The sequence below is a fragment of the Coccinella septempunctata genome, chromosome 2 (genome assembly GCF_907165205.1).
Source record: "Coccinella septempunctata chromosome 2, icCocSept1.1, whole genome shotgun sequence".
NCBI classification, from domain to species: Eukaryota; Metazoa; Arthropoda; class Insecta; order Coleoptera; family Coccinellidae; genus Coccinella; species Coccinella septempunctata.
In genome coordinates this window covers 8792152-8807089 of record NC_058190.1, presented here as the reverse complement: position 1 = coordinate 8807089, position 14938 = coordinate 8792152, and the positions used below count along the sequence as shown (strand labels likewise).

Genomic DNA, 14938 nt, shown 5'->3' with positions numbered 1-14938 from the left:
TTCACATCGGTTTCAGTAAGTGTCCAAACAGTGGTTAGAATCAAGAATCCATAAAACGGGAACATTTGAAGAATTACCAGAGACAACAACGAGACGCCCAACTCCCCACTATATTTTGTCCGATGTTTTGCATCCTTGTCTCACAGCATCGACACCGACCCTGTTTGTAGATGGCGCCAAAGGCACTGTTGTGTTACAGTGACTCCATAGAGTGACTCCATTGTCTCTGAGTGACTCTATCAAACAGTTTGATAGAGTCACTCTATCACTGTATGTTGTGTAGCGTTTAGCGCGGGAATTATGAATTATTCTTTTGTGTATTACTGTTTTCTTGTTTTGAAGTATGGGAGCGATTTCGCGCAACCATGATGTTGATGCTGAAATTTTTGCCATGTTGATTATTATAATTCAAATTGGCAAACAATTTGAATGAAACTAATAACAAACATATAGGAGAACAATTGAAGTATTAAAAAAGGGAAATATAAAACAAAACAAGTAAAATATAAAGCAAGTAATGTATAAACAACAAAATAGGTCAAATGACCTTCACATATTCTTCATTTTCATCAATTTTTGTGATTTGATTGTAGCATTTTTTTGGTTTTTAAATTTCTGATTTTCCCTTTTAACCCACCAGACTATTCCAATATTTACAATACTTTGCACAGTTATAGTTTCTATTTGTTCACAATGTTGTTCACATGTTAACCATGGAAAATCAATGTCATTATGAACAAATTTAGAGGCATGATATGAAAGGTCAAAAATATTAGAGTTATCCACCATAAAATTCTCCAAAGAAGTTATATCTTGTCCAATGGATATTGTGAATACAATACTTGGATAATACAAACTCCTCTTATCATCTGACTATTCCTTGTTCCAGATGAACATGTTGTGTGCCTCCAACTCATCTGATGACAATAGAGCAGAACAACCCGTACACGTTATTTTCTTATAGATGCCTTTCAAAATGAAACCAGCAACATAAGCTACTGAAAAAGTTTCTGCACGACCCCTATTCACATCTGCTTCAATTATGGATACCGTCTCCTCTGTTGTTAATTCTGGCATACATATGACTCTCCTTATTTCTCATCTTTCTCCAGAAATGATTTTAAATTGCTGAGAGGATTGTCCTTATCACAATTTGAACGAGTGGAACAATGAATTAGATTGTTTATAATAATAATAATAGACATGATGCTGTTGCCAAGATTCTTCACCAAGAATTGGCACTAAAACACCAACTTCTAACTTCGAAAAGGGTTCCTTATTACAATTACCATCCAGATGCTGTGCTGGAAAACGAACATCACAAGCTCTACTGGGATCGCACGGTTCTCACAGACCGGAAAATAACCCACAATAGACCAGACCTCATATTGCTCAATAAAAATGAGGACACAGCACTATTCATCGACGTGGCAATTCCAAATAATAACAATCTTCTAGATAGACACACTGAAAAAATTTCAAAATACAGAGATCTCGAGGAACAAACCAGAAGACAGTGGAAGCTGAAAGATATAAAGACCATTCCTATTGTCATTTCATCTACAGGCCTGATACCGAAGAAACTACTAAAGAACTTGAGAAAACTTCAGTTGGACGAAAATATTTATGAAGTCATGCAGAAGGCGGTACTGCTCGGAACGGCGAGAACTGTACGCAAGTACATGGGGAATGCAGAGGAACACCGCCTGCTCCAGCAGGAATCCAACCTACAGCAGGGAGCCGAGGAGCGACCCGGACCCGACCACCACCACGAGCCCGAAAACCTGGAAAGGGCTCCAACAGAGCTTAATCCTTTTGATATCTGAGATATCTGGGATAAGTGAATTTTCCTCTGGAGAGGAGTGTGAAAGCCGCAAGGCTAAAGTCATAATAATAATAATAAAAATAAAGGGCCTTTATTTTGTACTCTATGAATACAATCATGAGGCGAAGTTTAGCCTATAGCTATTCTACTTAACAATAATTTTATCGAAAACAAATACGACAAAAAAAATCTGATATAATATAACAAATCAAGATGAAAAAAATATTTTCTACTAAAACTACAACTATACTATACTACAAAACAATAAACCTAACTATTCTGAGAAAGTAGCAAGTGTCTTCTCAAATGTTTCCTGACACCATTCACAGAGTAACTATCGAATAGGTACTTGAAGCTATTATATACACTGACAGCACAAAACGTGAAGGATCGCTGAAACATGGCTAATCTAAATCGGGGCAACATAAGCCTATTCCTATGTCTTACAGACACATCATGAACATCTCCTCGAAAGATGAGCTTATCACGCAAATATGGAGGGTTTGACTGAGTTAAAATTTTTTTAATTGAAACAGCAAGCTGCAATCTGTACAAGCCATCGAGTTTTAACCACTGGAGTTCCTTTATTTTACTAGAGATCCTGGAAAACTTGCGCAAACCGAATATGAATCTACAACATGCATTTTGAACTTTCTGAAGTCGGTACTTAGTTGTGGAGTCCAAGCAAGGATAGAACAATATCAAGCCATAATTCAATATAGACAGCACAAGAAAATCACAAAGGTATTTACGAGAACGAAAACCCAGAATACGCCGATTCCTATATAGATGTCTCAGTGCAAGGTACGACTTCTTTACGAGCAGCGCAACATGCTCAACAAATCTCAGTCTGCAGTCGAAAATGATGCCAAGATTCCTGCAGCTGTTAGCAAACGGAATTCGCTTATCACCAACTTTAAGGATAATCTGCCCCGAATTAATTCTAGATCCACTAGAAAAAAGCAATGAGACACACTTCGGGATACTCAACTTGAGATTATTGGCACTGGAGTACTCTACTAATCTGGACAAATCTGTATTGATCTTCGTCACCGCTACATCAACATCAGAGGGATGGAAAGAAAGTCGAATCTGCGCATCATCTGCATAAAAGTATATCATCACATACATAACTACCATAGACATAACCCCAATGGGTTTAGTCTATGATAACTACCCTATACATGAAGGCTACATAAATTAAAAATAGAATAGGTCCCAGGATTGAACCCTGCGGAACACCGGAGGTTACGGGGGAAATATCAAAAAACATATTATATCACCCATACGAACTCTCTGAAATCTGCCAACGAGATAAGATCGAAAGAACCGCAGAGCACCCACACCGAAACCGTAAAAAGATAACTTAGCACACAAGAGCTCATGGTCGAGAGTATCAAATGCTTTGGCAAAATCTAATAAGGTCAATATCGTGGATTTTTCCTCATCCAATGCCCTAAATATGTCATCCGCCACATTCAATAACAGTGTGTTGTAGTACTGAAACCCCTTCTGAAGCCTGATTGACTGGCTGTTATAATATCAGCTTCAGTATTGTACCTTTATATTTGCTCACTAAGAATCTTCTCAAGGATCTTTGACATGCAAGGGAGAATACTTATCGGTCTGAAATCGCTGAGCTGTTCCGGACTCTTCAATTTGGGTAGAGGCCTGATAATAGAACATTTCCAAGCAGTAGGAAAGTAACAAGCTTCGATACAAACATTAATAATATGTGTGAGATAAGGCAATATAATGTCAATCGATAGCTGCAACATTTTCGCCGAAATATTATCACATCCAACAGCACTCGACCCGAGATCAAGAACAATCACTTTAATCTCTTCCTGAGAAGCGAGTTTGAATTCGAAATGAGCATGAGAATTGAAGGTGTTGGAACTATAATAACTCGCCGTTTCGGGACAAGCGTTTAGTTGACTGAAAACAGAAGCAAAATATTTATTGAACTCGTCCGGGTTTTCGAAACCCTCGGGAATATCTGCGTCGACCCGATTATTGAGTGACCTGAAGGCTTTCCAAAAACGTTTAGACCCTTGAGACGCTGACCGACCCAGAAAAGCAGCTTTCTCTTTCCTTACAGCAGTACAGTAGTCACGATGTTACGAAGTTGCGTATAGTACTTATAATCAGCGATATTCTTAGTACGTTTATACTTAGCTAATGCCCTATCCCTTAGCTTCATAATATTATTCACGGTAGGTGTTATCCACGGAGCGAACGGTTTGGTGATCTTAGACTCAATGAAAGGGGCATGTTTGTCAAAAACATGAATTAACTTCTAACTGAAAATGGAAATCTTGGAGTCAACGTCATTGACATATAAAATGTCCTGAAAGGAAACCCTAGATAAGTCAGATCTGAAATTCTCAATTGAAAAGCTACGATAATCCCTATATATAGCAAGCTTCGGAATCCTCACGTCTTTCCTGACATCTATCTCACTCTCACAATAAACACCACGGTGATCAGACATTAGGTCCTTTCGTTTGCATAAAAAGCGTAGCACTTTTCTACACTCGATTTTAGTATTCGTTTGCTGATTGAATTTACACCAGTGTAGAGGAGGTGTAGTTTATCTACATCTCCTTTTGACTATGTGTAGATAAACTACACTTCCTCTACACTGGTTTAAATCAAATCGAGTGTAGAAAAGTGCTACACTTTTATGCAAACGAAAAGACCCATTGAATGGTCAATTACCCCAGAGCTCAAAATCAAGTCAGTCCTATTTGTGCAAAAAATATCTAGTAGGGTTCGCGATGAACCTGCAATACGTGTAGGCTCAGATATCAGTTGTTCAAAGCCGTAAGAACCAATGCAATCAGGAACTGGATTTCCAACCGACTGATCGACATTCACATCACCTGTGAGAACTATGTGATCGTACTGTGGCGAAACAAATGATAAGACGTCATCCAGGTAAATGATGAAGTTTGACAAGCTACAGGCCGATGTGCGATATAAAGACCCAACAAGAATAATTCCACTCTTAACCTTCAGAGCCACCCATATAGCTTCCACTCCATCCGGCACAATAAAATCACTCAAGACAACTTCAGCCGTGATGGACCTTCTTATATAAAAACCTACACCTCCACCAATACGAGCGACACGATCCTTCCTGAAAAATCTGAAATCAGGCATGCTCAGACTATCGTCATCAGTATACTCATTCAGCCAGGTTTCAGACATTTCCACAACATCCAAACCCCAATGCAACATAACATCAAACAAGCGATCTACTTTCGGAAACAGAGAACGAACATTGAAATGAGCAATATTCACGAATTTGGTTGAATTATCCATATTTACATTCAATACTGAATTCTAGATTTCAACCTATTAATTTGACTCAAATAATATGGACATTCAGCACTATTCGCAGTATGACATATATCGTAGTTGGTTTTCAAACCAGAATTACTATCTATACAATTTGTACACATCTTATCGGAAGAATCGCTAAATTTCTTTTCATGCGAACCCGAGCAGTTGGGACAAACAACTGTAGAACTCTTGCAATCCTTTCTATAATGACCGAACTTACAGCATTTGAAACAAAATCAAACTGAAATGCTCCTTCACAAAACATCTTGACCAACCCAAATATAGAAAAACTTTACTAATAATACTTTTGAATAAAATGGGATTTGCCTCTAATACAATGTTGAACTTATCTTTATATTTCATCTTCGTTATTATTTTGACATCATTCAAGGAACAATTCAGGTCGTTTACTCGGATCATTTCAGACAGAAAATTACTTTTAGCTAATGAGAATGAATCTACACTATAAACTATCAAACGAGGATTAAGTTTTTTAGGAACCGAAACGTTGAAAGAGCCCTTCGTCTCGCTGTTAACCCTCTAATATCCAATTCCGCCTTGAGACTGGTTGCATATAAGTGGATACAAAATTATTCCCTGTGAGCAGTTTAGTTCAACTGCCCATGTCCGCTATCAGTATGAGTATGGGTTCATTTTGTGAGAACAGGTGTTAATGTAAATAAGTTAACTATTTGCGAAAAAAATATGTAGATTATACATAAGCTAACTTGAAACTACGGAAATAATAAAAAAAAAATTGGGCATTGGAGGGTTAATTTTCAGTTTCAACTTCTCAAGAGAACCCTCATCACCACAACTTATCAAAAAGCCATCTCTTATTTTTCTAGTTCCCAGCACGTGAACATCATCAGAAATTGGAATCACTTTGGTCTTGATTTCATTCTCAATGTCAGCATTGTTTACATTTTTATTTGTCGATTTCACCAACAATACATGGGAATCCCCATCCGTTTTTACAGCCGATGCATATGATTTCTTCGTATCTTCTGAGTGTGATAAGAACTTATTATCAGAAGCGGGTGTCGGAACAGATACATTCAAATTAAATCTTAGCTTCATTGAATTATTCGAAAATTCCAATTCCGAATTATATTGCTTCAGAAGGGATTTTTCCCTGTTCAGGCATTCAATTTCTTTCCTTAGAATATTCTCGTTCACAGTGGCTTCATTAACCGAAAAAGATTGCAGACAAGATTGATTTTTCTTTACTGCATCGGAACAAACATGACGCATAAAGTTATCTTTATCGATGAGAATTACCCTTGCTATGAAATCAAAACAATTACTGTGTATTTTTGATTCACAACCATCGCCATTGCATTTTATATGTGTTTTATATATATTGCATTTCTTGTCGGGAGGATCTGAAGACGAACCACCCGCCATCGCAGCTGAATCGCTAATGAATATTTAATATTTGGGCTTTCAAACTACCCACAAATTGGAAAGCAGAGGGATTATCACAACATCCTGATCCATATCTGATGCATCCAAATAGGTTCTCTAAAGGATCTTGATTTAGAGACCTTGGACGCAATACTGTAAATCCTTTAGAATGCACATATGCCCAGATTCCCCTGATAGCATTCAGAGATGTAATCCAACCCATTTGAGATGGTGGTGTACTTTGCACCTGCCCGCTTTTTGAAAGCCTTTTAAATTTCCAACTCTTCACCATTTGCAAATCTTTTGGCCAATTTTCAATATGAGGAGAGTTTTCACTGATATTACATTTCAACTCCTTTCCTGACTGGTTGGTGTTCCCATTAAAACTATCGAACAGCGTATCCACTCCCCACTCCCATCAGGAATGGGGCTGTAGCAATACACTCCTGTTGCATTGCTCCTAAAAATTGATATTCGATGAAAAAATATAAAGATGAATTTGAAATTAATCTTAACATTTCTTATCATCGAGTACAAATATGCTGACACAGTTCTACTCATTACTTGTGCAGCTATGTTAACATTCATGGGATACTTCATGATTGGGTCAAAAAAAAATCATCTTTCAGCTTATGAAGGGACCTGAAGACATAAGGAGATGCCTTGTCATGCTCATAAGCCCAACGAACATGCGAGAATTTGGCCTCCATAGTTGTATAACGCTTTCTTCCATTTGAACGTTCAGAAATACATTCTATTTCCTGAATAAAGCATGAGTACGCTTTAATAAATGAGGGACATCGTCCATAATAAAAAATTTTTTGGCTCCATATATAACTTGACATTGTTAACACCCATATCACAAATGGTTGCAACAATGTCTAATTTTGCTACGTTTGTAACAGCTTTGATGACATCACATAGACAATTTCTAAGAATTTCTGAACTGCAACTCTTGTGGGTAGAGTAATACGCTATAGGTTGTATCCATTTGCGGTTTAGTCCCACAAGCATAAAGGCTAGAACTTTTCTGGCAGCCTGTTTTCCACTTCTTTCTCCTCCAAAGTCCTCAAAGCCAATGATTTTCTTCTGGCCCGTAGTACAAGTTTTCTTTGATTTCCATTTCATCAAAGAGCAACACGCAATAGCGATCAAGGTCCTCTTTTATATTTTCATTAATATGCTCAAGAATGTTTTCATTTATTCCAGCATTCAATGGCACCTTTTTGAGCAAGTTCAATACAGTGTTACGTGAAGGAAGCGCAACAAAGGAGTTCAGCAATTTGTAGCATCTGGGACTTTTCTTCAATAATGATAGAGACATAATTTTATCGTCTATGGTCCATCTTCTGCCTCTTGTACCCTTCACTTTCGAACATCTCAATTGGGAAATCATGAAGTTCCAGGCTGTTTTAGGCATGTTTTTATATAAATTTCGAACCTCTGGGGCATCAGACAAATCTAAAACACTCCTCAAAGTTTTAGACTTTTGGCTGCACTGTTTTTTAAGTTTCCGTAAAGGGTCCCCTTTTTGCTGGATCATTTTCACCAATTTCTTTTTCCTGGGTGAAGTGTGTATCATGGAGAAAGGGTATAGCCAGGTTTATATGGAAAATCTGCCCCCGCGACTTTTTCGATTTAAACACAGGGAATCGATTTGACATTAAACAAAAATAATTCACCCCGATTTTCAGCTGTTTATCTCCAACGGTTTCCGAATTTTTCGAAAAAAACTGTTTTTCCAATTAAATTTTATTTTTCGACTAAAATTCAAAATTGGTTGATGGTGATTTTTTTATCGTTTTCAGTAGTAAGAGTAATAAAGAAGACATTTCATCATGATTCTCAGTTGAAAATCTTATTTTTGAGAGCAGATATAAAATAATAATATATTTTTTTTTATGTTACTCAAAAGTGTCCACCACGAAACTTTGTCAGAAAATGTCTTTCGGAGTTATCTAACCTATGGAAATATAAAAATGACCGTCAGCTGCGTGTCTAGCGGGGGGAAGACCGTCAGTCAGACCATTGAAAATTCCGCGCGCCGTATAAATGCATACATTTTTGCTCTGACCGTCGGTCTTTCCCCTGCTAGAAACGCAGCTCATTTTTATATTTCCATATATGTAAGAAATCATATGGAGGTGTTTCCATTCGGGATGAAATCACTTGATTTTAAAATTTTTTTCCCAAGTTCACGCGCTCGACTGACGTATTTTCCACCCTCCACCGATCAGCTGACTTCACTATTATGTTTCTAATTAACATCGATATTACATATAGAAAATTTCAGCCGGAATGAAATCACTTGAAATTTTGCATTTTTTCCCAAGTTCCGCCGCCTCCCACGCCCGCACCCAACCGCATTTATTTCAAAGAAGCGCTCGTTGAATTTTTAATAGACGATTGGTCAAATGATCACATGGCATCGAGGATTGGGAATGAAACAGTTTTCGTAAACTATATGGAATGTCACAAATATGAAGTTGAACAAGGTAAAGTTCAACGATCATCCGATCTATTGCTAACGTGTCGAGGTCACGAAGAAGCAGACACAAATATGATTTTCCTTTTCCATGTCTGTCACTTGAAAAACTGATCATGTAACAATGCGATGTTCTGAGATACAGATATCTTGATCATTATGTTGGGAAATAAATATGAATTTCATCGAGAAGAACGTCCAAATCTCTATGCAAATCTCGGCAATAATCAGACATTCATTGATGATGTCACCAAATTGTTTGCATCATTGGGTCAAAATTTGTGCTCTGCATTACCAGGATTTCATGCCTTTAGTGGATGCGATTTCAACTCATCAGCATTTTACCGTAAAGGAAAAAAAACCGTTTGAAATTCTCCGGAAGTCCTAAACTTACATCCAAGCACTGAGTGACATTCCACAAATTCCCAATTGTAACCTCGATCAATTGTTCACATACTTAACTATGTTTGCAGAATATATGGATTTATTGGAGTTGATGATATTAACACTGCTCGTGTTTTCATGAATGAATGAAATCACTTGATTTTCAAATTTTTTTCCCAAGTTCACGCGCTCGACTGACGTATTTTCCACCCTCCGCCGATCGGCTGACTTCACTATTTTGTTTCCAATTAACATCAATATTACATAAATATAAAAAATTTCATTTTTTTCCAAGTTCCGCCGCCTCTCACGCCCGCGCCCACTGATGGTATTGAAGCTGACGGTCGTTTTCGTCATATGCAATATGACTACAACCTACAGTATTGAATTCAGCCGGGATGAAATTCCTCAAAAAAAAGCCCCTGCCTCCCGGACTAGATCTATAATCCACAATAACGGAGTCAACACACTTCAATCACTCTGGCAACCATTCAATAATTATTGAATGGTTGCCAGAGTGATTGAAGTGTGTTGGTTCTCCGTTATTGTGGATTATTAAATTAAGAGACCAGTTCACCGCCGAGAATCGATACAGCAAAATAAGGGTAAATAGTAATTGAAAGACCTTTAGCGAATACCTATATTTCGACACCAATTTGTGTCATCCTCAGGGTCTGAACAAGTTATCAGTCGGACAGAATTACGTAAACAAACAAACATAATAACAGAAGAACTCACAGCCAATAGTCATAAAAAATAAGCTACAGTCATCAGCAAGACCAAGTAGAATATCCTGAATGTAAAGTAATGGAAACGAATATCAGAGAGTTGAAGTGCAGCCATGAACGTAAACGTTAATGTTATAATTGACATCTACGCATGCTCATTCGTCCGTTTTTAACGTTAACGTTAGCGTCAGCTTTACGGCCTACGTAAACTAGCGGTCTCCCACGTATACCTTAAACATCAACGTACGTTAACCGAACGTTAAACGAGTAGCACCGATGACTTGCGAATGGCCGAATTATGGAGGGTAGAGAGAAGGAGAACAAACTAGTGTAACGAAATGTGTCCGCAAGAAACCGTAAATAGGCCAGGTGGCGCTGTGAAGCAATAAAGGAGATAAGGATAGAAGATGTATTGACAGAGATGCACAGTGTTCGCGCCTTTTTTAAATAGAAGAATCATGACATTATTATACAAATTTCATTGATTCGTTCATGGTTCATGATTCAACTGCAGTTGAAACAACAAAGACAATGACGATATTGGAGATCAATGTTAATTAATAAGAAACGAATAATATATAACCCGTTTCCACGAAGCTTGATCAATATTGATGGCGGATATTTTCAATCCATAAGAAGTTCATCATGAGAATTCAGAATATCATTCTTGCAGCAAATAATGTACGTTTATGTATATTTAAGGATTATGAACTGCGACATCGTCCATATATGTATATATTAAGTAAAGAATGAAAGTGGATTGTTAATACAGATGATTATTCTAAGTTGTGTAGTTTCCGTCTTCAACTTAGTTATGTATCGTGCGAAAAAAAATCGTTATATCTTATCCGAGAATCATATCCATCTCATCAAAATTTGAAGAACATGAATTGTTAATGAAATGCATATTTATTTAGTTGAATCTGCTTTAGCAAATGGCTCTTTTCACTGTTTTTCTATCAATAAAATAAGTGCGAATCAAGATTCGCAAGCAATTATATGGAGGTTTGTATTAAAAAAGGTTTAATTAGTAAGGAGAGGAATTTAGAACAAAATTGAAGAGAAATATTTATTTATTCTCAAAACCAACATGCATACACATTCAAGTCAGCAATTTTGCATTTTTTTTATGCATCTTCATTTTTGCCCTACTGGCTTCATGGTTTTTATTATCTGACCTGGCCAAAAACCTGGCACGCATAACTATATAGAAATCTATAATTTTTTTTTGTCAGCTCTACTTTGTGCGACTCATATCCATCTAGCTGCACTCTTTGCTTCTCGATTTCCTCTATGAGATCAATATTGAGGGTCATTTCAGCCACAGTTTTTAGAATACACTTTTCTAACTGCTTTGTTAGCAGAAATAAATCCAAACTGGAATAAAACAACCCTCCGTATTTTTCCATTTTTCCGAGAATTTCATTCCTGCCATCATCCTATATTCTGGAATTATTCGTTAATATATTTATGTGTTGCCCTTCAAAATGTCAAAGCTATTGAACTAAAAATGCTACCTGCATTGCCCTACATCTTTTCAGATACCACAGTTATCAAAAGAAGACACAATAATTCAAATTCAAAATTTCTATTTCAGACTTTACATGAATAATATCAAGCTGGGAAAACCTACATTGTACATGAAATAATATAAGTATAAACAACTGTTACTACTACTACTACTAGTATAAGACATTATTCAATTAAAAAAAAAAACAATTTAATGATTTCATGTTATGCTATGATGAACAACAAATTATGAATAACACATTCTATGGGATCTCTATAAATTTAACTAATATCTGCCATCACTCAGAGAGCTAGCCAATATCTTCTAGCTGCAGAATACTATGGTTTCATCTTCTCCAAGCTGGGAACATCCACACTGCAATGTTACAATAATTGATAGAGACCCTGTAGTAAAGAAGTAAATATGATCTAATACTCACTTTTTTCTGTAAACAATTCATTGTTTCAGCGTACTACCCTTCTTATGCTCAAATATAATCCATTTTTCCTGGACACTATTGCCACCCTTTCTATCATTGAGTTTCTTTAGGAGGACTCGACATGATTGACATCGAAGATTTTGTTGCATTCTTTTATACATTCCATGTCCAACAATAACTCCTTGACATCCTTTCTGAAAATGTTGCAATATATGAAAATCATGGTATTGGCTGCATTTAATCAATTACCTTTGATTCTCAATTTGGATGCCAACACTCAATGGCCACTTCTCCACACTTTTCAGATATGCATAAACATCCTCAGGCAGTGACGAGACAATTTGGTCATCTACATGTAGTCTTTCCTTATTGGGAAAGATAACCTGTTAACAAAATCATATGAATATGGTTAATGAATGACAATGAATTAAGTAGTCTCACCAGAACTGTTAAATCATCTTTAACCATTATGTGGTTTTTAATGAGACGAGTCTCTGGATCCAACCTAATGTATTCTATTCCATCAGGCTTTGGTATGTAAGCCCAATGGTGGGGCAAGAATTGCTGATATTTGTCCAACAAATATTGCAATGGTTTTTCTGATTGTTGTACACAATAATTATGTTCTATGGGAACTTCTGATTCTTACTGTGAGTGCTGATTCACAATTTCTTCTTGATGTTGTATTATTTCTGGTTGTTGATGTACAAGCTTTTGTTTGTCTTGCAACATTTGCTCTTCCGCAAGATGTTCACCAGCATAACTGTGGAACTGATGGTGAATTGTTGGCAACGCTTCTGGTTTGAGTGTTCCTATGTAATTCATGTGAATGGACAACATCCTTAATAACAATTTTGTTGTACATGTTAATATGTTCGCTCTTGAAATGCAACTGGCAAACTAAATCATGAGGTTTCAAAGTAATCTCTAAAGCTTTTGACCAACTTTCTATCCTTCCAGGGGTCGGTTGAGACAGAAAAATAATTATAGGTAATTAATTACAAATAATAACTATAATATAAATTTCATTCTACTCACATTCGCTTTGAAAAATGATAATTTGCCCTGAGGAAGACACGCTTCAAAACTGCTTATACGACCAAATGGACAACTCTTCACCACACATAACTTAAAACATTTCGAAGGTAATATAATTTGAATGCTCTTGTTTCAATACTAAAATTCAACTCTCTACTAAATACTATATCTCAATACTCAATAAATTAAAATTCTAAATCAAACCATCCAACTACGCCACGAGGGTTAATTCAAAATATTTACAAAACGACCGTCGTTGTCATGTCATGGATATCGCTTGAAATCATTGAATTTCTTTCGTTCTTCACATTTAAAATCGAATAAACTTCAATGTTGTTCAGTGGTTCATTTCTATTGCTTGCCAGCGCCACCTGGCCTATTTACGGTTTTTTGCGGACACTTTTTGGCCCAAAAAGCCTCGAAGTTTGTTCTCCTTCTCTCTACCCTCCATAGGCCGAATTTTGATTGTTAAATGCAATTCTCGATAACCTCAAACTGTCATTGTTTACATTTCCTGTGTATTTTCTCATAATGAACGAAAATTATAGGAAATCAGCAGTGATTTGAAAGTTATCAAAAGGATTAAGTTAAATTAATTTGTTATCAGATATTCATTACATAAGGAAATGGCTGAATCTACACTGCAATTCTCATGTCTCTAACACTTGAACATTTCATTGATAATAAAATACTTCCAAGCTGAAAATTCTCTTTATTAGGCGTATAAATCATTAGAACATCAATATTCCAAATGTTATTCCAACTGTCGAAGCTCAATATTAGATAAAAGAGAGTTCACGCGAAACGAAAGCAAAATCAAATTGATAGGTTATGTTTAACGTCTGACGTTTCATGATGGCAGCACTTCAACTCAAATTTCATCACAACACGTAAACGTTATATCTGACGTTATTTCTCACGTTAACGTTTACGTTCAGGCTAACGTATTGTGCACACTTCAACTCTCTATTATAATTTCCTAGGTTAGATATGAAATGTGACCTTTGAACTATTATTAACTTCTATACTCTATTCACTTTTATTTCAGCACTCGGTTGGCCATGGAAATTTGACACATTTCACTCTGTATAGTACGAAAATGTGGGGTTATGAAGCTTGTCAAAACATTTTTGGGTTTAAGTCAACGCTATGTTGCCCGTTCTACGTAGAAGTAATTGAATATAATTGAAGTTTATACAAACTGATTGAAGGCATACCAAATCCAATTATTTGCATGGCAAATACAAGAGATTGGTATAATATCATAATATTCACTAGCTTGAGAGTTAATGTTCGTTATCTTCTTTGGCTAAAGTTTGAATATGTTACATCAGTTGTAGATTTCAAAAATATTAACCCGAAGATGAAATGCGTATGATGCTGCAGTTGGGAATGGGTATCTCCCGAAGGAATTAACAGATAATTACAAGAATGTAAAATTCTTCAACAAAAATCATCTTGCATCAATATAAGTAGAAGGAATTGAAGGAAGTTTCAAGTCTTCACCTTTGAACAAAAATTTCACATGAATAAACAATTAACAGGACAACTGACGCGTATTTGTGGCTGTTGATCTTAATACATTGATATAATAATAATTAGGTATTTCTTGGTACCTTAAGACATTTACAATGTATAGGACAAGTCAAATGAAAAATAGAAAAATCGATTTTCGGGAACTTATTCTACGATAACATTCACCGAAAATCATGTAGTAAACTTTTCGCATTAATTCACTCAAACATAAAATTCTCAAATGCCACCACTTTTTTGG

The 14938-nt window shown here is 36.2% G+C and overlaps 1 protein-coding gene and 1 long non-coding RNA gene across 2 annotated transcripts in view; one reads left to right on the top strand and one right to left on the bottom strand.

The window, feature by feature from the left end:
- The window catches only part of LOC123307730 (nuclear valosin-containing protein-like), a 59432-nt gene extending 52916 nt beyond the window's left edge, over positions 1 to 6516 (bottom strand). Inside the window, exon 1 of the mRNA XM_044890150.1 lies at positions 6481 to 6516. Coding sequence (XP_044746085.1) covers positions 6481 to 6510 — 30 coding nt within the window. The 5' untranslated portion in view covers positions 6511 to 6516. The remainder of the gene's footprint in view (positions 1 to 6480) is intronic.
- A 3963-nt stretch (positions 6517 to 10479) lies between these two features.
- On the top strand, positions 10480 to 11947 carry LOC123307651. Its single transcript, XR_006536993.1, has 2 exons — positions 10480 to 10858; positions 11775 to 11947. It is a non-coding gene; the product is annotated as an uncharacterized LOC123307651 (long non-coding RNA).
- The last annotated feature ends 2991 nt before the right edge of the window (positions 11948 to 14938 follow it).